At 37.5% G+C, this 24,429-nt stretch overlaps 1 protein-coding gene across 9 annotated transcripts in view; it reads left to right on the top strand.

Annotated features, from left to right (window-relative positions):
• The window catches only part of DCLK1 (doublecortin like kinase 1), a 339,739-nt gene that overhangs the window by 261,195 nt on the left and 54,115 nt on the right, over positions 1-24,429 (top strand). For 7 of the 9 annotated variants that reach the window (XM_038420294.2, XM_038420284.2, XM_043504404.1 and 4 more), the window contains 3 exons: positions 665-759; positions 19,980-20,064; positions 22,809-22,917. In XM_038420294.2, coding sequence (XP_038276222.1) covers positions 665-759; positions 19,980-20,064; positions 22,809-22,917 — 289 coding nt within the window. Of the gene's footprint in view, positions 1-664; positions 760-7,460; positions 9,452-19,979; positions 20,065-22,808; positions 22,918-24,429 lie in introns of those variants that run through there. The other 2 variants (XM_038420320.2, XM_043504405.1) reach the window with 1 other exon arrangement.

Here is a 24,429-nt window from a genome sequence, read left to right as displayed (position 1 = left end):
GCTGAAAATGCTTCTAAAATTAAATACATTGAAATATTTTGAAGGAACTTAACTATTTAAGAAAGTGATGGTTTGGTATAATGGATACCTGAGATTTTATGGCCAGTTCCTTTTTTATGTCTGAAGTCCATCCGAGTTAGTTCTGGGGTGATGTTTGGGTCAGATAATGCAAAGTTATGCAAAAATGTCTTCAAACAAGTGAGGGATTAACAGCAAGCTACAGTGATTTGTTCTTGTAAGCAGTGCTGCTTTTTATTCCTAGTTCATAGAAAAGAGAGGCATAATTAAATGGCATGAAAGGGATTAAATATAGGTAATATTTGTTAAGGCAACAAAGCATCATGGCTTTCCATGATATGCATGCATAGGCACTATACAGTTTAAGAAAATTGAATGAAGTTCATCACCACTGACTTAAACAATCATTTTAGATTGGCTGCTTTTTTGTTTAAGCATAAATTGGCAGTGTGAGAATCAGTGCTACATAAGCAGTTCATTTCTGCACTACCTTATTTAACATTTACAAATCTGAAAAGGGTGAATGGGTACCTTAAGGAAAAGTAGAATAGAATTAAGACATGCTTATTAATTATTTCCTCTGACTTTACTCTGTAGGTACCATGAGCCAAACATTTATTTCTGTATTTATTTATTGTCCTTCTAGTTAATGGAACTCCTGGTAGCCAGCTTTCTACTCCCCGGTCTGGGAAGTCTCCAAGCCCATCTCCTACCAGCCCAGGAAGCCTGCGAAAACAGAGGGTAAGGAAACAAGGATCTGAATTTGGAGACTGGCTGAGCAAGGATCTGGCATGGGTGCCACCAAAATTGCCTTCCCCAAATGTGTTCATTACACCTAGCCAGAGGTATGGGGTGGAAGAGCTTGGCTACAATTGCTGTTGTGCCTGTGCAACACTCTTAAACAACGGGAATGCAGCTGCTCTCCATCTTTCAAAATATTAAGTGTGCTGGGTAGTGGCTTATCTTTAAGAAGAAAAAAAGAGGTCTTTGCTCTTGCTTTCAGAACACTTTTATGTCTTTGTTTTTTGTCGAGCATTTCACAACTGGAGGAAAAGTTAGATCTCCTAAAAAGTTCCATGTTTATTTATTGGCACCCCAGTGTCAATACCTTTAATTCTAAGGTAAAGTGAAGGAGTGCTCTGTGGAATTTAGCTATATTGTCATGACAATATACAATAAATTTTTGTTCAACCAGCCAAAGTTGCTCAACATCAAGGCAACAGCGGGATGTATTAGTGCTCTGGAGGCCCAGGATCATCAATAGATTTTCAATTCCTTTACCAAAAAACTAGGGTGACTACTGTACATAGTGTACCTAACCATCATCATATTCCTTCTAGTCTGATGGTGGTAGCTGTGTAATTGCTGTAGTAATCCCTGTGTAACAAAACATTTTTGGTTCAACATTGAATTCTCTTGTATGGGAGTGGGCCAAAGGCAGGTCAGTGCTGTGCACACTGATTTAATTAATTGCATTAGTCCAAAGAGAATGAAACAGATATCTATTGATATTCTCTTCTGACATTTTCTCAACTGTTGTCTGTGGGCCTCAGAGAAATCATCTTTGAGTCACTGGATCATGTCTCGGATTGTCTTGCAAATACAGTTGGACTCGGGCTTTTTCAGCCTCCTCCAATTTTAAAGAAACTATGAGTTAGCTTCCTGTCTCCTTGAAGTAGGGAGCTGTAAGCAAACCTGACAGTGTGTGACTTTAAGCCTAATTTTAGTCAGGTTTTGGATTATTTGGAACACAGGTAGGTAAGAATGTGAGTTACATTTGGTGCGAGTTGTTCCTGAAGCCCTCTCCTTGGCAGCAGTGTCATCTTGGCCCTTTTGATCTGGCTCCCAAAGTTTATTGGATTAATCATTAGTAAGTCTCTGGGGGTGGGGGAAATGTCATCCGAATTCGCTGGATTTCACAGTGATGATATGGGTCTCCATCGAGGTGGATGGCATCAGAAGCAGAAAGGATTCTCTCATTGGCTCTGAGGCCACCTATTTTCCCTGGTACATCTCAGTCTTCTCCCTCTCCATCACTCATGCTATTTTTGCATCACGAAGGGCAGAAGACATTTTCTCCTATTAATGACGTTCATTGGGGGAGGGTTGAAAGGAAGCTATGTAGTCAGCACCTTTCCATGCCAAGTGCATCACCTCTACCTGTTTTTGATTTCCAAATGTGGAGCGTAAGGGACATGGATTCTTCCTATCCAGTACCTCTTCTTGGGAAGGAGATGTTGCAATTACACAGGGTTTTAAACATTGCGTGGTGATGGTGCTATGATCAAAATATTCAGCAAATTGGAAATTTTCTTTTGAAATTCAAGATAAACTAAAGGAGCAATAACTCTTCTGTAAAAGGGTCAGGTTCTGCCCTCAATAATTACAAGCAGTCCCACTAATTTCAGTGGGAGATGCATGCATTCCTATGGCCAAGAAAGAGAAAAGGGTATGTGAGCGTGGGGTATACACATGTGTATGCTATGTAAAGATTGCAAAACCCTGTATTATGTGCTTTTATAAAGAGACAAAATGCGTGTATACACGTAGAAACATATATTACATTACATGCAAAAAACTACATTGCAATGTTGTTTAGATTGCAAAGTGAAACATTTTAAAGTTAGGAAATGCAAGAATTACAGTGGCCTGTGCATCTCACTCAGCTCTGTTGTGTGTCCAAACTCTGCATTTAACAAGTCCTGTGGCAAAAATACTATGTGATCACGTAATTAAAGATCATAATGCACAGGCACAAGGGGCAAATTATGGATCCAAAGGCAACCATAAACTGGCATTTTATAACTTTGAGTGCTGGACTTTACATCCTAAATAATCTTTTAATGTAGTTTTTTAATGCAATTGCCTGGGATTGCTTTTTTAAAGAAAAGTATATGAACAAGTTATTTTATATCTGACTGTAACAAACTCCCCTTCATGCATCAATAGGGTTTAACCCATGAGCCTTCAGCACTGCAGCACAAACTGCAGCCATTTGAGCTTCAGGTCTAAGTACATTAGCCAGCAGCAGGAAAAGGTTGTTATCCCAGAGTGAGGAGATGGCTTCTAGTATTATGTGCTGGGATCACAAGGTAGTTGAGGGGAGCCTGGTCTGACACACACACACACACACACACACACACTCCCCCACTCCCACCCCCAACGATGCTGGAAGGTGGGGGACTCCTGCCCCATGTGGTGCACTTGTGGGGTGGACATGAACTGCTTGGACCATGTCCTGGATCTAGGTGGTTTATGGGTGGATCCCAGCTAGGTCCTCTCTTCTGCTTGGGAGATGGGAGAATTCCTGCCCCAGGTGGTGTCCCCAGAGGGCAGATAAGACACTTACACTATGTGTTCCATCCCCATCAGCAGGAGTTAGGGGCGTGCCTGACCTATGTCTTGTTGCCAGGGGGATGCTGAGCTGATGTGATGGGTCTGGGAAGGGAGAGGGGTTGTCAAAGAAATGCCAGCCCGGCTCTCTACCCAAACCTCCTTCCAGATATATATGCTCTGGTTGCTCTTTCATGTTGCTAGTACAGTGTCTGCTGCTATGGCAGTAGTCTGGGCGAGGCTATTTAGAATGTTCAGTGATTTAGGCAGGCTGCTAGAATTGTCCTGCTGAAAGGAAATGGTGATTTAACACTTTGGAATTTAATGGTACAAAGAAAAGTCACCTGTAGCTTGAAGAGTTTCTCCCTGTTGAATATCAAAGGCCTGATGCAAACTATAGGGGTATTCATGCTTCTCAAAGAAAAGATCCTAAGAATCTTTTATAATTGAAAGTGTTGGGCAACCTAAGTATAGGGATCGCTACCATCATCCCCTATTATATTTGTGCACATACTTTTAAAAGATGAAATCTTGGCCCTGTTAAAGTCAATGAAAGTTTTGCCATTTACTTTAGTAGGGCCAGTGTAAACTACACGCCTCCTGGGTGTGGTGTCCTATCCCATCTAGTGACACCAAGACCACTTAGAGAGAGAAAATGATTTTGCTGTGCAGCTTTAGTTAAGAGCCAGTTGGCTTTTAGTTCATGCAGTAGAGGCTCATGCACTAAGCTCCAGAAGTCCCAAGTTGAATCCCGCCTGCTGACAACTGGGGTCTGTCAGTGTTACACCAGGATTTCACATTATTCATGAAAACCAACACTAGCAAAGCCATTGGGGATATAGTTTTAAACACTCAGAAGTCAGGAAATGGAAAAGCAAGTTTCACCCTTACCTATCATACATTTGGCTTGATCCTGTCTTTCTGTAGCTATGCAACAGCCATTGAAATTAGTGAGAGTTGTGCATTAATATCTCAGGGTAAGATTGGGCCTACTTCATAGGGAAGTGACATTGAACAGTATAGCTAGCAGTCCAGAACAATTCTATAGGTGGGACATAGACAATTTAATATTAATAAGAGATCATTAATTTTGCATTTCCTGACTGTCTCAAATTGAAATCTTAATGTTACAGCAATGTAATTTTTATAATTAAATTTCACCAATTTTGAAAATAGAAAAAGAGATTAGTATTTTAATATTTCTATTGTGTACTTCCACAGCTGCCAAGTTGAAAATCTGTGCAATTTAGGAATGCCACAATGGGGGCAAGGACTGTCTGTGTTCTGTGTTTGTACATCACCTAGCATAATGGGGTCCTTGTCCAGGACTAGGATTCCTAGGTGCTACAGTAATACAAATAAATAAATAATAGCAGAAAAATCGTATCATCTTTAACTACTTTTGATATTATTTACGTTTGTTGTTCCGTAGTGTTGTAATAATACTATTACTTTAAACTTAGCAGAAGTTTTGTACCATGCATTTACCAACCTAATTTTTCAGTTCCATAAATTATTTTAATTATAGTTTTGCTGAGAGTGGTTCCCAGTGAGATTAATCAAGCTGAAAAGTTTAAAAATATAAAGTTCAGGAATTTTTTGTGGTGTTGTGCGAAGAGGTCTTTATCTTTATACAGCAGAAATGTGGGATTTTTTTTGATCTAACATAACAAAAATTGGTGGATAAATTTTCTAGAAAATTTTACTTCAATGCTAGCGAGCAAATAACAAATGTTTGTGCGTCAGCAAATACACTGGGATTTCCAAAATTTCAAAAGTTGGATTTAGGTGTGCCTTCCACGTGAGTTGTGAATGAATTAAAATGCATGGAACAAAACAAACTTTATTTTTTGTGGCTATTCCTTACGTTCAAGGAGTCCAGGTGAACATGACCCTAAAAATCTGTTTGATTAGAAAGTTTGATTAGCTTTCCTGTCATAGGGTTCACTCACCACTAGGTTTGCCTAGTCCTGGCAGCTCGGGGGACCCTCTCTTTCCAGGTCCAACACCCCCTTCTGCTGCTCACAGCGTGCACCTCTGTACAACTCTCTGCAACTCAGGGTGCTCTGACTTCTTGGCTTCTCTCTCTCCTAGGTCACTATACTCCTCACTTTCCAGGGTATCAAAGTATTTCCTAACAAATGGTTTCAGGCAGTCTTCTCATTCACTGCCCCGATGGTGCCTCTTCCCCAGTGACTGGTAGGGGAACCCGGGCTCGCCCTCTATTCCAGGTTCCAGGTCAGGGATCCTCTAATCAACAGCACTGGTCTGCCCTATCCTAAACCTTGGTGCCATTTCCCTAAGCCTGTCCTACACCTACTATCTCCCACTTTCTCTGAGTTTGCCAGCCCAAACTCTCCCCTCCCAGGGAGTAAATGCAGACTAGATTCCATAGCCTCACCCACACCTCCCTTCCCCCAGGGAGTGACTGCAGATTTCTTCCCTCAGCTATCAGCTCTCCTGGCTTTATAGAAGTCCCTTCTGTTCCTACACAGGTGATCTTCCCCTATTTAGGGCTTTCCTCTCAGCTTAACTATCTGCCAGCTTGCAACCTAATAAGTTAATTGATCCCCCTGGCCTACATTAACCCTTTCAGAGAGAGGAACATGACATCTCCTGACAAATGAGTGCATTTCTGTGCATTATGCGTCAGAAATACCAAAACATAACGATATGTACATATAGGAGAAGTTTTAATAATAAGCTAAATAATTACATTAAAAATTAGAAAGAACTGTTTACAGTTATGCCTCAGCCTAGATTGGTTACCAAAAGACCGGGACACATTTAAAGCATGATTTTCAGAATCTGGGGCCTGTTTTACATGCTGTATGTATGCATGAAAATTGGTGATTTATAAGCACACTAGGCTGTTATGGATACATGTATGTATAATTCTTGACTTGCATGCAACGAAAACATGTTCATGGGTTATGATATTTTCTTTTTTAAAACAAAACAAAAAAACAAAAGAAACCCATACATCTTAAATATTCCTTTTTTTTAAGTCAAGATTTTTAGGATTTTTTAAAAAAATAATACTCTCCTGAGGAAGAAAATGTGAATAATTTTACTGCTGAGTCCATCAGTCTCCTTCACCATTTTCATGTGAGGTGATAGTGGTGTTTTTGTACGATTGCAGGTTTCAGCAATGTCTGTCTTGTATTTGTTTTAATATTTGTAAACCCATGACATGTTTAAAAGAATCCTAGCTTGAGACTCAAGTTATCCACGCTGTTTTAATGAGTTGTGTTGTATGGGGGGATGGTAAACCACTGGGGAACACAGAATTTATTTCCTCCCTCTCTGAACCAACACTTCTACTTATTTCACCTTGAAATGATGCTGCTCTACCATGCACCTTTCTGCTTGGTGAACATTTTCTTGTGTTGCATATCTTTGAGAAACATGTTGTCTTTTGTAGGTTGGATGAGGTTATCCATTATACTCCCACACCTCTGGCATTTGAGGATTATCTGATTAGTCAGAGGATGCTTAGAGTGGGTGTTGAAAAACAGAAGTTGCGCCTCTCTCTCCCTCTCCCTGCTGACATGAGCTTGTTGCTTGGCTACCATCAGAAAGAGCCAGTGACTAGGGATTTTACATGCTGTCTTTTTACTAAATAAAAAAATTGTGGAAAAAGGAGCACCTCTGTTAGATAGTACTATATATGCAACCACAGTATTGAGGGTTAACTGCCCTAGGATCAAATATTTCTGGACCCATGCTACATAGGTCCAGTGGCCTTTAGGTCCTGATGACCTTATAATACCAGGTAAGCATTTACTTTTCTGCTACTGTCTGAGAAAGAAACAAAAGGAAAATATTACTTGAATTCTATGTTGCCAAGTCCCAAAGCTGTTATGAGATTCTGCAAAGCAGTCAGATATTGTTTTATTATAGGGCCTTTATTAGTTAAGGTTAAAAAATGCTATTTTCTATTGACAAAATCTAGATTTACTTGTGCTTCTGGGGCTCTGATGATTGAAGACAGGTTACTTTAAATTAAACCAACAATTCTGGTCCACAACAGCAAAGAGATTATAGGACAGTTGCAGTGTAACAAATTGAACACAATAAACAAATCTATACTGCCCTTCATCTTACAGGACCTGTATCGCCCACTCTCTTCGGATGATTTGGATTCAGTAGGAGACTCAGTGTAAAAGAGAAAATGGAACAGTGTTTATGGTTTGTGATTTGGTGAAGGTTTAACATTTCTTACAAGATTAGCTGCTAATTTACAGTAACAATGAATTGCACAAAAGGGTTTTGCATGTTTAATATTAGTCATCAAGTCAAATATATACACATTTATGGGGGCATTTGTGGTTTTACCACTTCTTTTGATGCAAGCTGTAGGGTAAGGCATTGAGTGCTTGACTCAGAAATGAAAACTAAGCATTTGTGCACACATTATGGGATAATGTTTGGGTTAGGTGAATATAATGAAGAAATCAATTATGGGCAGAGAAGAGCACTCCTATTATCTTCTGAAACAGTGATCATATATTCACAGTTTTTAATATAGTCCTCTTTATTTGCTATGGTATGGACATGAACATTTTTTGCTCTGTTAATAAATAGCTCAACTTATATGACAGAACACAATTGTGACATCATTCTCCACCACTTTGCCCCTTCATAATATGAGCATTCACACTTGTTAAAATGATTTCCAGTGAGTTTTTAATCTAAAGAAAGAAAATTGAGAAACCATATATGGTTGCTAACTAAAAAGAAATGCTTTCAAAGAACTGTTAAAAGTATTTTCACTGTACTAGAATTTGATAACTGTAAGAAAAATGACATTTCACAGGAAGCATGAATATGACACAGTACCATGTCAGAGCTGTTATATTAATCACTCTTGTATTGCATAGGAAAGTTAATATTAATAAGAAAAAAATCTATTTAGTTGGAAAATACATAGACCTGCTGGCAAACAGCATACTGTACACACAATGACACCTTTTTTGCAAACACATATTTTGCTTACAAAGTGAGTATTTTTCACTGGTGTTAGAGTCTGAGAAAGATTTTCCTATCTTTGACATGAAGTATGTTTTGTACCTTTTCCAAACAGACCATTTGAAAAGTGAAAACCTTTAAAAATGATGGTATTATGAATCAACCTCTTAAGGTCTAAATTTTTCTGAGTTCCTTTATTTTCTATATACTGGACATTTTGTACAACATTAATATGCAAAACTCCTTTAGTGTTAAAGTAGATCTTGCATTGTAACCGCTTAACACACACCTACTAATTTTGTTTGTTTTCTGCTGCTTTATTGTGAGAATATGAGCTAACTAATATAATTTACATAGTTATGGTCTTTCCAGTTATATGTTAAATCATAATTTAATATTTATTCTTTATATTTAAGGCATAGTGTAGTGGTCATATATTTTTAGTAGTTCATTTACTTCTAGTATATCAAATACTTATGCTTTAAGTCTTAGTGTCACAACCATGCCAGATTCCTCTTTTTAAACAAAAAATCTACACAGGTGGTATTTTTGAGGTAATTGGTAACATCCCAATACAGCATCTTAAAAAAAAAAAAAATCAGGAACATTTCTTTAAATACCCAGAGGGTTGTTAGCTACTATATAGCAACTTTTAAATGTAATATTTTACGTTTATGCTAAGCTGTCCTTAAAAAAATCATGCAACTAGAAAATGTTGACATGTGGTACTATAGCTTGCAGTCTAGTACATTACCATTTTGTTTACAGAGTATATTGAAAACAAAAAATTGAAAGGGCAGCAGAACACAACACTTATCCTTCTATATATTCACTATTTGGTTGTAGTATCAATTTGAGAGAAAGATACTGATCTGGCAGGCTTGTGAAGCAATTGGATTAATCCATTTTGAACACATGATTCACCATACCTGCTTCAGAGTTCAGGTTTAAAATGATTTCCCACAGAAGTTGAGAGGCCTCTGCTGAGATCAAAAGGTCACCTGTTTTACCTAAAAGACTCATCAACTGTGCTTGTGCCTGTTGTTGATATTTCTTTGTAAAAGGTATTACTTAGTTCAGTAGAGTCCATAATAGGTGGCAGTGGGTTGGCATCAGTTGCCAAAAATGCAAAGAAAGTGATGGAAGAGAAACAAAATAGCTACTGCTTCTAAGGGATTGGTTTTGTCTGCAAAGAAAATAAATTCCCAGAATTTTAACTTGCCTACCCTCTGTCTTATGGACTACTATTCAGAGCAGTCCACTGAGCATTATTCATTCTGCACAAACAGTAGATATTGCCCGTGAATCTAAATTCCATGGCTTTGGTAGCTATGCAGGGAACTTTGGGACTAACAGTTGACTGATATCATTGCCAGTTTTCCTTAGGCTGTTTCAAAGGATATGCTAGTCCCTAACATTTAATCATTTAAACATGCTATTCTTTTTAAAGGGTTATTCAAGGGGTAGTGTACATCATTTACTTTAGGAATGGAAGTCCCTTAAAGTTTGAAAAAGCATGTTGTTTATAAATGTTAAGATTCCCTTTTATGTGGAGTGTAATTCCATTATACATGAGCAGAAATTAAATGTTTCTTTGGACCAAGACCATAAGGTTCCAGTTTACTGGTGAACTGAAAATGTGTTAACTTGCTATTGTAGCTTTGCTTGCAAATAGTACAACTTTTATTTTGTCATCTGGCTTTGTCACTGTTATTAAATAGCAGAATAGTTTAAGCATCTTTGTATTATTTGAACTTCGTATAGTTCCTCATCTTATATTGCATGACCTGTTCCTACCATAAGGAGTTTACCATGTGGTTGAAAGTTGTGTATAGATTGTGAGTGCTTTGCTTCCCCTTGAGCCTCATGGTTAGTCATGAATGTTTTCCTAATGATTTCTGCAACTTTTTTTTTTAAAGCAACAAATAGTTCAAATGTGAAGCACAGTATGTAAAAGGGCTAACTGATTTTGAACCCATGGACAATTACATCTTGTTTGTGGCTTCTTTAAATGAATATATGAAAAAATGTATTGGTCTTTTTGATATATGAAGGGCAGATGTTCACCTGGTGCAAATTTTCATTGCTCCATTAAAGTCAATGGATCTACGACAACTTACATTAGCTGAACATCTCCCCTGAGGAACTGTATACACTTTGAAAAGGTCTCATGTCCACCTAATTTTGTGTCTGGTTCAGCTCTTTTTTAAATTAGTGGCAAAAACGTCATTGACTTCAGTGGATGCAGAATTGGGTCCTTATACACAGCTATGTATACGTATGCAGGCTGATCAATAATGGTAATGTTATGAATGGTAATATTTTGACCTATTTGGCCTTTTGCGCCATCATGAAGCATGCTGTCCTGCATTGTAATTAAATCATATTGTGTTGTAATATTGTTTAAAATTAAATCAGGAAGCTGTAGTTAACTAACAGCACCATAGTGTGGAAAATTGCTTTATAAAACCATAAAACAATTCAGGAAGAGTACAATTTATTTGTTTGTTTTTAGCCCTTTGCACCTTTTTTGTTATGGTATATGTGGCTATAAAAATTTATACAGGTGTATGTGGGTATTTATATAAATATGCATATGTCATTGTGTATACATGTATGCATATATATGATAAGAAAGGATCCGTAATGTTCTAGAGCCTTAGAGTGTATGGCTTGAGATTATTGGCGTGCTTAAAAAATTGGAATAAATAAAACTGCTTGTTTTTACAACTTTATAATTTACAGTATAATCTGAACTTTATACAGCAAAGTATGTTGTTACAGAAGATGTCGTTCAACTCTAAATGTTAAAATTGACAGTTCCAAAACAAACAAAAAAAATGCTTTAAAGGGTACCCAAATTTACTATTTCATCCAAAAAAAAAATGAAGATTAAAAACACAGAAAAACACGGAGGCTAAATTTACCTCTTCATTTGTTGAAAACAAATATTAATGTTTACTGCACTTTTTGTTAGCATCCAATTATTATGCAAGCAAATACATTGATTGTAAATAATCTAACGTTGGGTTTTTTTGCTTGTCAATGGCAAGAAGAGAGATTCTCACCAGAATGTTAAATAAAAATAGAACCTTATGTCACACAATTAGAAATAGCTTTACATGTAGATACAGATATACAAATGGTTGTTTAAGACCATTCAGAATGTATTTGATGCCTCACAATAATAACAGCAGATCCCTGCGCTCTGAACAGGGGATATTCATAACTGTACTTTTTTAGTAATACTTGTTGAATGCCCTGCTCTGCCTATTTACCCTCTGGATATGATTTGTTAGAGTTGCTGAGTGACCATAGCTCCCATTTTAAATCATTGTGTGTGGTGGGTGGGGAGGGTGTGAGTGTGGGTGTGTGTGTGTGTATACACACTTCTATATAAAAGCTATATATATACACACAGTGTGCACATACGTATTTGTATGCATTTTAATGTCTGTATTTGTGCATCTTGATTATATTCACATTTCAATCACCTTCAGCAGTAAAGTATGAAAAAAGTACTGTATTCATATGCATATCCATTGTCTGATGTGTTGAAATGTAGAGGTAATTAGTTGTGGTTTTCCCTGAATGCACTGTATTGAGTTTAAACACTCTAGTGAAAGATGAACTAAAACCATTTCTGCTAAGGGCTCTTTTTGTTAGTTGCTCCGTAATATTGTAAATACGGACACATTAATCACAAAACAAGTTAAAGGTTTTTACAAAGACCTCCATATGGCCTTTTTTCCAAGAAAAGTGCTTGGATATTTTCTTCTCAAATATTCCATTTTTTGTATTAATGTGCTTCAGGAAACCAAAAAAACCCTGTTGATTTATTAGCAAAACTTGTGAAACCTACACAATAAATGCTGATTATTTGAAATAAAACCATCAGCTAAAGAAAATCACTTCTATTTTCTGCCATTGTTATATCATACTGTGTTGTACTTGTGTTTCATATTTGGTCATGTCATACCGGTTGCAGTTTGTTGTATTGCTAGACTTACAATATTTTTGGATAATGTTAAGTCATGTAATAAATAAATGGAAAAAACCCCATACATGATGTTCAGTGTGTTTATTTTGAAAATGTGAAAAGCAGGCTTCAAAATAATTCTAATGGTTATTATAGTATATACATATTGGATGACATTGTTCATCTAATAGTTCAATTAATATAAGAGTGTAGGATTCATGGATCCTAATAGGTTGCTTTAACTAGTGGATACATTTCAGTAGCTTTTAAAATTTAAATTCTGGGCTCTAGTGTATAGAGGTAAAGAGTCCTCTAAGGAAGAATTTTGTTTCTAATAGGTCCTTTGGAGACAGTAAATTTACCTGCCTAGAATTGCTTATGGGTGAATTTGTGAGTGTGTGATGGTATAGATTTGAAGTATGAAGTGAGAAATTAGTGTGCTGTACCGTAAGCAGTGTACCGGGTTTTGCTGTCAAGTGAGCTTTAGCAGCACTCTTCCTAAGTCACCTAATTATTAGAAAAATGTGTCTGCAAAGAATGTTGAACTGTACTTGCTGTATTTTAAAATAAATACCTTGTTTCCCCAGCACACCTTTGCCTCTTTCATTTGTATTTCCCTAGTTTATTTCTGGGGAAAAACTTAGCAACAGATGACATTCCATCTCCTGCTGGTTACTGTTGCTTCAGCTCATTTTCAAGAGCTCTTACTCTATAGGACTGTGAGGCTGATACAAATTCCAGCTCAGTCCATGTCCTGATCATTGGGAAATTGGTCTGCCAGGTTCAAAACCATTTTTCCCTTAAAAATGTTTGTGTTTTGCATTTTTTGTCAGTAATAAGGAGATGGCTACCAGCAGTAGCCTAATGAAGACGAAAATGAAGCTGTTGTATATCAATAATTTAAGAGGGCACAAAATAACATAGAGTTAGAATTCCTTTCCTAAAATGCTGAGGGGTATTGAGAGAGTTTTAAAATTTAGCCTGGACAAATAGATGAGATTAAAAATAAAAAATTGACCACAGTGCAATATTTCTAATTTAATGGAAGAAATAGGAAACAGAAATCTGTGACTTCCTTAGAATTTTTTTCTTCTGTTTCATTAAAGATATTACAATGTGTATGTAACTTCAAAAAAAACCCCACCTTTCACTATACTACTGCATAAGTAACTTTTACATTAAATGCAATCTGGATATAGTAAAGTTATGTGGGCCAACTTCCTAAAAGCATGAATCTGATATATATTTTAAAAAACATCAATCTTTCCTCAGGAGATGCCAGAGAATGAGTGAGGGTAGAGACTAAATTACAACTGATTCTTCAAAGCAGTGGTTCATCCAGCTCAGGTTTAAGATTATTACTTGAACACTAAATAGAAAACTGTTTTAGCCTTCCAGTATTGCACTTGCCCTCTAGGCAAACAGAATACTTAGGCACTCCAATTCTATGGTGATGAGTGCAATACAAGAACCTATATAGAAAAGAATACTTTATTTTGTCATTTTTAGTTCTTTTCACCAGCATAATATTCCTGCAAACTTTCCCATCTCACTTTCACTCGCTTAAGACCTCAAGAAAAGAACAAAACAGTTTCCTAAATGAAACGTATAGATTATTGCTTGTGTTTGAACTGATCTCTTTGTACATCTTGAAATACATATATGAAATATGTGTAGCTCTTCAAGTTTCAGAGTAGCAGCCATGTTAGTCTGTATTCGCAAAAAGAAAAAGAGTACTTGTGGCACCTTAGAGACGAACACATTTATTTGAGCATAAGCTTTTGTGAGCTACGTCTCTGATGAAGTGAGCTGTAGCTCACGAAAGCTTATGCTCAAATAAATGTGTTAGTCTCTAAGGTGCCACAAGTACTCTTTTTCTTTTAGCTCTTCAAGCAGGATCTTGTTTAAATCATGTGCCTCAAGACACTATGCAGAATGTAGGACTATGGACAAGACTTACGCTTGCACGCACTTCTTCTTCCTCCCTTCTTTCCAGATGAAGGCAGCTTATTAATATATGTAGATCTCATGTGTCAGTTTAGTGGTATATCCCAACTTGAAAAGAAAACAATTGCATCGTTTCTCTTTCTGCACATTGAAGTCCATTGACTTCTACTCTTTCAGCACAAAGATTGTGGATTTGATGTTTCTCCATTAAGTAATTTTTACTAATCCTGTACTGTTTACTTGAGATTTTTTTTTCTTCTAATCTGTATGTGCCAAAAAAATGTAACTGATTAAACAAAGGAAAATAAAGAACATTTTTCACTGGATAGAGAGAGGGCAATAGGACTTTGTCTAATCCTTGGCTCTGTCTAGGCTGTAATAAATAAAACTGAGTTTCTTCTTAAAAAATGGTATCAAAAAGTAGTATTAATTTTACTTTTTGTTGGTGAATATTTTACCCTCTGCATAGCCTTTTAAAAACATTTCCTGCTCTTGAAATATTCCCAGTGTACGTTATTCTCCGTTCTTATTGGTTTTATGACAGTGTAACTTCAGTGGAATTAGGTGAGCTGAATCAGGCTCGTAATCTCATTTCTACACTGTTCTGTTGCCTTTATTTTGTCACTAAACATGATGACCATTAGACTAGGGAATGGCCTTTCAAGGGAGATGGTGGAGGATTAAGATAATTTAATAACCTGAATAATTTATAACTAACCAAACACACATGGCTCACAATATTGCATAGGCAAGGAGATTGGCACGTTTGCCTAACTGGCCTCTTTAATTTCTAGGAATCTCTGTTGATATATTTCCTGGTGTATTCAAACACAGGCTACTGAAATGTTTAGCCTTTCCCCTTACCATGTTTGTAAAATCCTGGGTAATTCTTGGATATGCTATAATAATTTAAAGCGTTCCCTTAGGATGTACCTCATCACTATGCCTGACCTACACTTTGTGTACTCATTTTATTCTGTTTCAGTAACACCCTTTTAAAAGAACACAACTCCGCATGTGTTCCAAACTCAGCTTTACATCTGTGTGGATTTCTGTTACTGACATTTCATCCACATGCTTCCTTCACATTAGCAAAATACAAAAGAATCTATTGTCTAAAGACTTTGTAGACTTCATATGCGCTAATTAAGATTCCGATAAATTAGAAAACGTAATGCAATGTTCTGTTTTCAAGATTTGGGAATCTGATATGCATTAACCTGCTTCCTAAACATATTTGTTATGAAAAAGAAAAGGAGTACTTGTGGCACCTTAGAGACTAACAAATTTATTAGAGCATAAGCTTTCGTGAGCTACAGCTCACTTCATCGGATGCATTTGGTGGAAAAAACAGAGGAGAGATTTATACACACACACACACACACACACACACACACACACACAACATGAAACAATGGGTTTATCATACACAATGTAAGGAGAGTGATCACTTAAGATAAGCCATCACCAGCAGCGGGGGGGGGGGGAAAGGAAAACCTTTCATGGTGACAAGCAAGGTAGGCTAATTCCAGCAGTTAACAAGAATATCAGAGGAACAGTGGGGGGGGTGGGTGGGAGGGAGAAATACCATGGGGAAATAGTTTTACTTTGTGTAATGACTCATCCATTCCCAGTCTCTATTCAAGCCTAAGTTAATTGTATCCAGTTTGCAAATTAATTCCAATTCAGCAGTCTCTCGTTGGAGTCTGTTTTTGAAGCTTTTTTGTTGAAGTATAGCCACTCTTAGGTCTGTGATCGAGTGACCAGAGAGATTGAAGTGTTCTCCAACTGGTTTTTGAATGTTATAATTCTTGACGTTTGATTTGTGTCCATTCATTCTTTTACGTAGAGACTGTCCAGTTTGGCCAATGTACATGGCAGAGGGGCATTGCTGGCACATGATGGCATATATCACATTGGTAGATGCGCAGGTGAACGAGCCTCTGATAGTGTGGCTGATGTGATTAGGCCCTATGATGGTAACCCCTGAATAGATATGTGGACAGAGTTGGCAACGGGCTTTGTTGCAAGGATAGGTTCCTGGGTTAGTGGTTCTGTTGTGTGGTGTGTGGTTGCTGGTGAGTATTTGCTTCAGATTGGGGGGCTGTCTGTAAGCAAGGACTGGTCTGTCTCCCAAGATCTGTGAGAGTGATGGCTCGTCCTTCAGGATAGGTTGTAGATCCTTGATGATGCGTTGGAGAGGTTTTAGTTGGGGGCTGAAGGTGATGGCTAGTGGCGTTCTGTTGTTTTCTTTGTTGGGCCTGTCCTGTAGTAGGTGACTTCTGGGTACTCTTCTGGCTCTGTCAATCTGTTTCTTCACTTCAGCAGGTGGGTATTGTAGTTGTAGGAATGCACGATAGAGATCTTGTAGGTGTTTGTCTCTGTCTGAGGGGTTGGAGCAAATGCGGTTGTATCGTAGCGCTTGGCTGTAGACAATGGATCGAGTGGTATGATCTGGATGAAAGCTAGAGGCATGTAGGTAGGAATAGCGATCAGTAGGTTTCCGATATAGGGTGGTGTTTATGTGACCATCGCTTATTAGGACCGTAGTGTCCAGGAAGTGGATCTCTTGTGTGGACTGGTCCAGGCTGAGGTTGATGGTGGGATGGAAATTGTTGAAATCATGGTGGAATTCCTCAAGAGCTTCTTTTCCATGGGTCCAGATGATGAAGATGTCATCAATGTAGCGCAAGTAGAGTAGGGGCATTGGGGGACGAGAGCTGAACACCATGAAAGGTTTTCCTCCTCCCCTCCCCCCCCCCCGCTGCTGGTGATGGCTTATCTTAAGTGATCACTCTCCTTACAGTGTGTATGATAAACCCATTGTTTCATGTTCTCTGTGTGTGTGTATATAAATCTCTCTTCTGTTTTTTTCCACCAAATGCATCCGATGAAGTGAGCTGTAGCTCACGAAAGCTTATGCTCTAATAAATTTGTTAGTCTCTAAAGTGCCACAAGTACTCCTTTTCTTTTTGCGAATACAGACTAACACGGCTGCTACTCTGAAACCTGTCAAAATAATTCATTAACACTCCCTTCATTTTACACTCTAGTCCATACCCACTTTTTTTATGTGCACAACTCTCACTGCTGTCAGTGGGTGCTTTGTGTGCAGACCTATGGTAGAGTATATAGCTGTAATGCATCATTTTGGTGCCCAGGTTTTATTTATTTGTGTATAATACTGAGTCTTCCTGCTCTCATGTGTTGATCTAAATATAATGTCTATAAGAGAGATGAAGGCTTTAAAAATAGTCTCATATTAAAGCTGTTTTCTGCTAAAATTTACAGAAACCAACATTCTCATCTCTGATTGACTAGAGTTAGGTTCCTAAATCTATATTTAGGCACCCAAAGATGACCCTTATTTAGCTAAGCGGCTAAGTATATGCTTAGCCTCACAGATGTCAATTGGGACTATTTGTGTTTAAAGTTAAAGCATATGTTTAAGTGATTTTGTCTCATTTTCAGAACTGAGCACCTACAAATCCCAGTGGGACCTCAGAAGCTCTGAAAAATCAGGTGCCCTTGTATGCATGAGTCTAAATTTACACATACAGGTGGAGAAAATTTGTCCACAAAGTAATGTCTCAACTTTAATCTTTCTCCCTTTTTTCCTCGAGGAGTAAGAGCAGTAGGTCAGCAGTCTGAAGAGATAATCAAAATGTTAAAGAAGATGCTGTGGTGTATAATCAGTAGTGTTAGAGGTACCATCTGCTGTAAAGATTCATCTCACCATTTAACATGCAAAAACTGTATGCAGTAACCATTTGGTAATTTGTCAAAATACTAATTCTTTCAGCAATCCTGAGCTATAACACTTCAGGGTTTTTAAAGATCGTTTCATGACTGCATATACATCATCTACTGAACATATTTAAATGATAGTCCCCTTAAGAAAATAGAGTGGAAAGGCAGAAGCAATCATAATTTGGATGTGCTGTCATAGGAAAGTTAAGAGAAGCATCAGAAAAAATAGTGAAAGCTATTCACTATATGTTCTTCCCAGTAGAAGTATAAAACAAAATTTTTACTTTTTATCATCATTCTGTGCTTTTCACCTGGAATATCTTTTCCTGCCTTGAGAATTCATGGAGTTATGCTGTATGCTTATTACTTGTTATCCCTCTACACTGTCATTTGCAAATATTTGTGAGGTAAATTTTTTCACTGTAATATTTAGCAGAGTTTAAATATATAGGTAGTTAACACTTGTCCTATGCCTGCAGCAAGGGCAGTAATGCCTCAGTGAACAGTATAAAGCTACTCAGTGCACACTTCTGTCACTAAGAGGCAGAAAATGTGTCCAAAAGCTGATGAGTGAAGTTTTAATCCTGGTCAAAGCTCAAAGAAAGTGGTCAGAAAAGTGAAAAGAATGAGTTTGTGATGATTAAAAGAAAAGACATAGAAGTTCTTAGGCATGGGATGTGTAAATGATGAGGTTTATTTAAAGAAAAAATAGGCCAAAATGAGTGGCTAAATCCACTGATCTCTATTTAGTGTGGGAGAAATTAAAATTTAGCCTGCAAATACAAATAAACTCCAGCATTCTAACTCTGGTAATTACATCCAGTCTAGCTCAGTACTGCACTGAAGTTTCAACCGGATATAGCATTGTTCTTCATATCCTGCCCCAAACAGTTGCTCTGTTCTACCCTAAAATAACTTTTATTTCTTTGGTGTATGAAATGATTCCTCTAAATAGTTTGTTTTTCCATTTAACTTTGTAGCATTTATTCATTGACTGCTAACACTTTCACATTTCCAGACCTCCCAAGCCTGTTTTCAGTATCTTCCAATATAGTGAAAGATATGATCCAGTCCCTGCCCCTCAGAGATTACAATGTAAATTACAAACAGTATAGTCTCACTCTACATATATGTAACTTGGAGGCAAACTATAAACAGAACAGCACTTTGGAATCTTTCTGCATGAAAAGTGCTTTATAAACACAAGATAGTATTATCACATGATTTTCATAATTAAATAAAGACCTCTTTCTAACTCAATTTACCCCATGAAAATATAAAGTAATGCACATTTGTGGCTTTAAGTTTAAAGTTCTGCAGTTACATTTGTAGATTTTTTTTCAGTTTGCAGATCGTGTTTTTCTGGCTGGGACATTTATTAAATCATTAGTAAGAGAGATGCAGCACAGAATAAGAGGTCTCTGGAAAATAAGTATATATGTGGTAATGTTGTTTTATTTTCTCCCTATATGACAAAAATATGCTTGCTTGTTCAGGACCTTTCTGGGGAGGCTTTCGCCAAATGGGTACTTGCAGGAAAGAGTGAACCTGGTTCTAGCAAAATAGGTATCAGTCATAATTGGCATTTTGGTGTTGGTATTAGCTGGGTTAAAATGTCAAGACAACTAACTACTGGAAACTTCCCACCAACAGAGAGTACCCCAATTTAGTGACTTCTCACATTTCAGCCACAAAAATATGTATTCGATGTAGAACCTTTCTACACTTGTTTTTCAGTGGAAGGTGCATAGAAGCTGAACTGCACAAAATGAAGTAGGGAAATCTCCAGTAACAAGGGGGAATAAAAAGAATTAGATGAGCAGAAACATCTAACTTTTGATAAACATCCTGTAGGTGAATGGATGTTTTCCATGGGAAATACTAAACTCCCTTTTGGGACTTCTGTCCAGTAATGACGTGTGGAGATGCAAGTGCACTTTAACAATCATTTCTGTCTTCATTTGTCTTTCTCCATTTCCAGAGCTCCCAACACAGTGGCTCCTCTACCTCATTAGCATCCACCAAAGTTTGCAGCTCAATGGATGAAAATGATGGACCTGGAGAAGGTAAAAGAGACTGTTTTGATGCTAGAAGGTTGTTGACATTTCAAAACAGTGATAGCTATGCGGGAAACGAATTGCTATTCATGCTGAAGAGAGTGAAGAGTTGTAGGGATGACTGATTCTACCTTTAGAGGGTTACCAGGTTTACTGAACTGGTTGAATCATGGATTCTATGCTAGCATGATGTTTGCCCTTCATCCAGAATAGCATTATTCAAGCATTTCAGTTCCATTGTCTTCTCTAGTACTGATCCCACAGATTCCCAGAAGCAGTGGATTCTGGAAGGTTTTGAAAGGCCACCAGTACAATATGAGACAATAATAGCAGAACTAGTTGAACAGTTTCCTCATTGGTGCTAAATGGGTTCAAACACAAATAGTTTAGACCAACCCAGTTCTGAAATGTGAAAGCTTTGTCAACCCCACCCACATTTTAGAATGCTTGTGAATTATTTGCAGCGCTTTTGTGTGTGGACACAAAGTGTGAAGAAAGTCAAAGTGGATAATCACGGTGGTCCCTTCTGGGCCTAAAATCTATGAAATGCTGGCCCTTTTGAAGTCAGTAAGAGTTTTGCCATTGACTTCAGTAGGATCAGGATTTCACCCAAAGTGTTACAGAAGCACTGGGGATTAAACTGGTTGTATTGTAGAGAAGGCCCAACTGCCACTTTAATGGCCCCTCTCTTTAAAAAAAAAAAAAAAATCTGATTTTATAAAATGTTTAGATCGTGGGATGAGGATGAGGGTGGTTTATTATTACTGATTGTTGTCTGACATACTCATTTTATTTACAAGCACTCCCACTTGAGTACTTTGCAGGCTGTGTGTTTTATTGTGATGTATATCTTTTAAAAAAAAAAATGACGAGCACCCTCTAAAAGCTGAAAAATAAAAGGAACCCAGGGTGATAAAATGGTGAAAAGTTAGAAGGAAAGGTAATAAATGCAGGGGTAACTAAAATAGAGTAACTTCTAGAATAATTCTTATATTAAGGTTTTTTAAAAGGAGGAGGTGATGGAATGAGAGGGATGTAATTTTGACCAAAGTTCCAAACTCTTGGAAGTAGCACAGCAAAGGTCTAGTAACCTACCCATTTAAGAGGAGATGGTTGGAACCTTTAATCTGCAGTTGTCCATATGAAACTGAACTCCCCTGATGCATGAAAATTCTGCAAGGTCATCATTCCTGCTGGGGATGTCACATATTTCCTTCCTTTCGTTTCATATATAAGGGCAATATGCTTAACATTTCATGCCTATAAAGAGACCTGTTCCTTGTTTCAAGGAGTTTAAAATCCAGCATAGACAAAACAGTTCAGACATACATTGGTATGTTGTATGCTGACATGAGTTCAAGGTGGCATAGGATGAGGTTTTTGATATGATGTAAATTGATTTGACATTTAATTAGAAAATAAAAGCAACAATTAGAGGACAGTTGTATGTAAAATAATAACTCCATGTTTGATATCCCTTCAATCGATAAAATTACTTTGGACAGACAGTATCTCAAATATCCTGTCCCAGCTTTTCTGTGATAAAAAGCGTAGAGTATGACCAGGATCTTTACCAAAACAAACATAGTATGCCTGAAATAAATTAATCTGAATAGCACCGTACACTGGAGTGTTCCATGCATATGTAACTACTTTTTTAGGAAGCATGAATAATCACATTGGGCTTTAGTAGAAAAATGACAGCTCCAGCGAGATGAATATCCTTGCAGCATGCCAATGATTAAAGATAATGGCAACTCAGGGTAGCCTATACCCTGATGGTTATCGTTCCAACAGACGCACACACGTATCCCTGTACCATTTGTAATTTAAGGTGAAAAACACAAGTCACAGCATTTCAATCTTAACACCACATTGGAAAACGTGGGTTTTTTGGTCAAATAGTCTCTCTCACTGTGTATTCTGTTGTGTGAAATCTAATTAATATTTACTGCCTTAAAGAGTGTAAATTTAAGAGTCATTGTTTTAAAAGGCTTTTTAGATATTAGTATATACCTGGTATATTTATATGGTCCAAAGGTGGTTGGTTTAGATTAAAGTCCGTAGTCCCCGCTTTTGGAAGCATTAGTAGACATTGGTAAACTGCTATTTCAAATGTATTTCAAGAATAAAGGTGCATTAATAGGCATTAAAGTAACAGGAACTACAAACCTTTTCTGTGTGTAGACACTGTGTGTAACACAATTTTATCTAAACATCTGGTGCCCAGGTTGCATGTGAAGGTGATATAATTGAGAACATTTGTTTAAAAACTAAATATTTAATATTGAGGGGAAAATAGCACTTCACACATGAGGAATTTTATGGATGTCTCATTTTACAGGATGTAATAAAATAAGTGCTTGAGTGTTAGACTTTTGGTACGTATATTTAATCATACTATGTCAAGCAGCTCTAACCCTTATCAAAGGGCTCAACTACACTTGTGGAGACCACAAAGGCCCTTTCATATTTAAAAAATACAATTTCAGTTTTACAGTATGAATATGTTGCAATAGGGACTGTAAGTTGTGTAAACCTTAAATGTCTGAGTCTAGAGCCCATAGGTTTTATTTTTCATCATTTGATCTGTGTGAAACCTATTGAGTATATTCAATGTCATCAGCATGGTTTTGCTATACACTAAATGAGATATTGATTCTGAATGGTTTCCATTGGACCTAAAGTGCATGTTATGTGCAACATCTGCATTTCCTTCTCTACCAATAAAAATGCACTAATGATTTTTTCAGAAGTGTTGGAGGAAGGCTTCCAGGTTCCAGCATCAATAGCAGAAAGATATAAAGTTGGAAGGACTATAGGAGATGGAAATTTTGCTATTGTAAAGGAGTGTATAGAAAGGTGAGAAGGATTATTTGCTTATTACTGTAAAAGCAATCATTAATATAGTGCTTTTCCTAGATCATATCTTTATTTGCAGACTGTGGGACCTGTGGAATAAGGTAATATCTCAGTACCAGATGTAAAATATGGAAAAACTAGTCTAATAACCTGTGCTGTGAAAAAAGTAGCAGTTCCAAGGGACAAACTATAACTTTCATGCTTTGGGGTTTTTTATATACCTTCCCCGCCCCCCCAACCCCATGCTCAGCACAATTCTACCAGGGTTCGCAGGGTTCTAAAATATGATATTTGAAACTATTTTCTTGCAGTTTACTCTTTCAGCTTTCCTTTTTGACTGGTTAGAACAGACCTGAGAAGGATTCAGAGCTCTTGCATATGTGTTTATCATCTTTTTTCTGGATAGCATTCTGTGCAAATACAGGAAAAATTAGAATGTAAAATTTGTGTGGAGGGCTCTGTAAGGCACTGAAAACTAACTTTAGATCTCAGTATGCCATGAAGTCATGCTGACTGTCAGCATCATTTCCAGGTTATTTTTAATAAAACATGTGCCTCTGTGCTCTTCCTGCTTGTTTTGTACTACAATGTGGGGTCAGGGGTGGCTGGACCCAACTCCGAAGGACAAAGGGAAAGGAATAAAGGATGAGAGACTAACTGAAACTCATGTGCAACACGAGGGGTGGGTTTGAGTTCCTCACCCCTAAACCCTGAAGTAGGCTGTGCTGCCACAGCCCCACTAAGAGGTGAGAGAGGAGAGAGAGAGGCATTGCTGAGAACCAAGAGAGTGCGGTGTAAAAGAAACACAGGAAGGAGGAGATGTCCACAACAGAAATTATTATGAAGCATCTGATTTCTGATGATGGCAGTGCAAAGAATGGCAAAAAAAGAGCCAGAGAAAGAGATGTCCACAATAAACAACAGAGCTGCTAATATCTGATCATGGGTGTTCTGGGAATGAGGTTCCACATCCACTGCCACTACATATTAATGAAGAGCAGTTTATGGAAGACTCCACAGTAGTTTCGGAAGCAAATTTAACATTTCGGCAAGTACAAACTTCGAAGCAAGCCACAAAAACTAGATCAAGAATAGGCTGAATGCAAACTAGAGTCTCCCTGGAAAGAAATTTGTCCCAGTCTTGGATTCAGATTGAATTGTCTCCATATACCAAACTAACAGCTATTGTGGAAGTCTGGAACCTTTCTCTCTACAGACTCAGCGTTCACATGGTATGTGGCCAAGATTATTTTGACACCTTTAGAGCTGTGTTTGAGAGAGGTTATGATGATTGATGCAAAAGATCTTTCAGATCAAACTCCAGAGTTGAAAGTGGCCTCTCATAGGAACCCTGAGCTAGAAAATTTAGAAACCCAAGAAAAAGGAGAAAAGCAAAATTAAAGAGAGCACATATAAAGCCATATAGAAGAAAACAGGATAAGGTGAAAGAAAAGGGGAAGGGAAAAAAGGCTCAGTTTAGAGAGCAAAAAAAGTAAAGGGCAAGTCTAAAAT

This window comes from Dermochelys coriacea, chromosome 1, assembly GCF_009764565.3.
Source record: "Dermochelys coriacea isolate rDerCor1 chromosome 1, rDerCor1.pri.v4, whole genome shotgun sequence".
Classification (NCBI taxonomy): domain Eukaryota; kingdom Metazoa; phylum Chordata; order Testudines; family Dermochelyidae; genus Dermochelys; species Dermochelys coriacea.
This window is presented reverse-complemented; position numbering and strand designations above follow the sequence as displayed.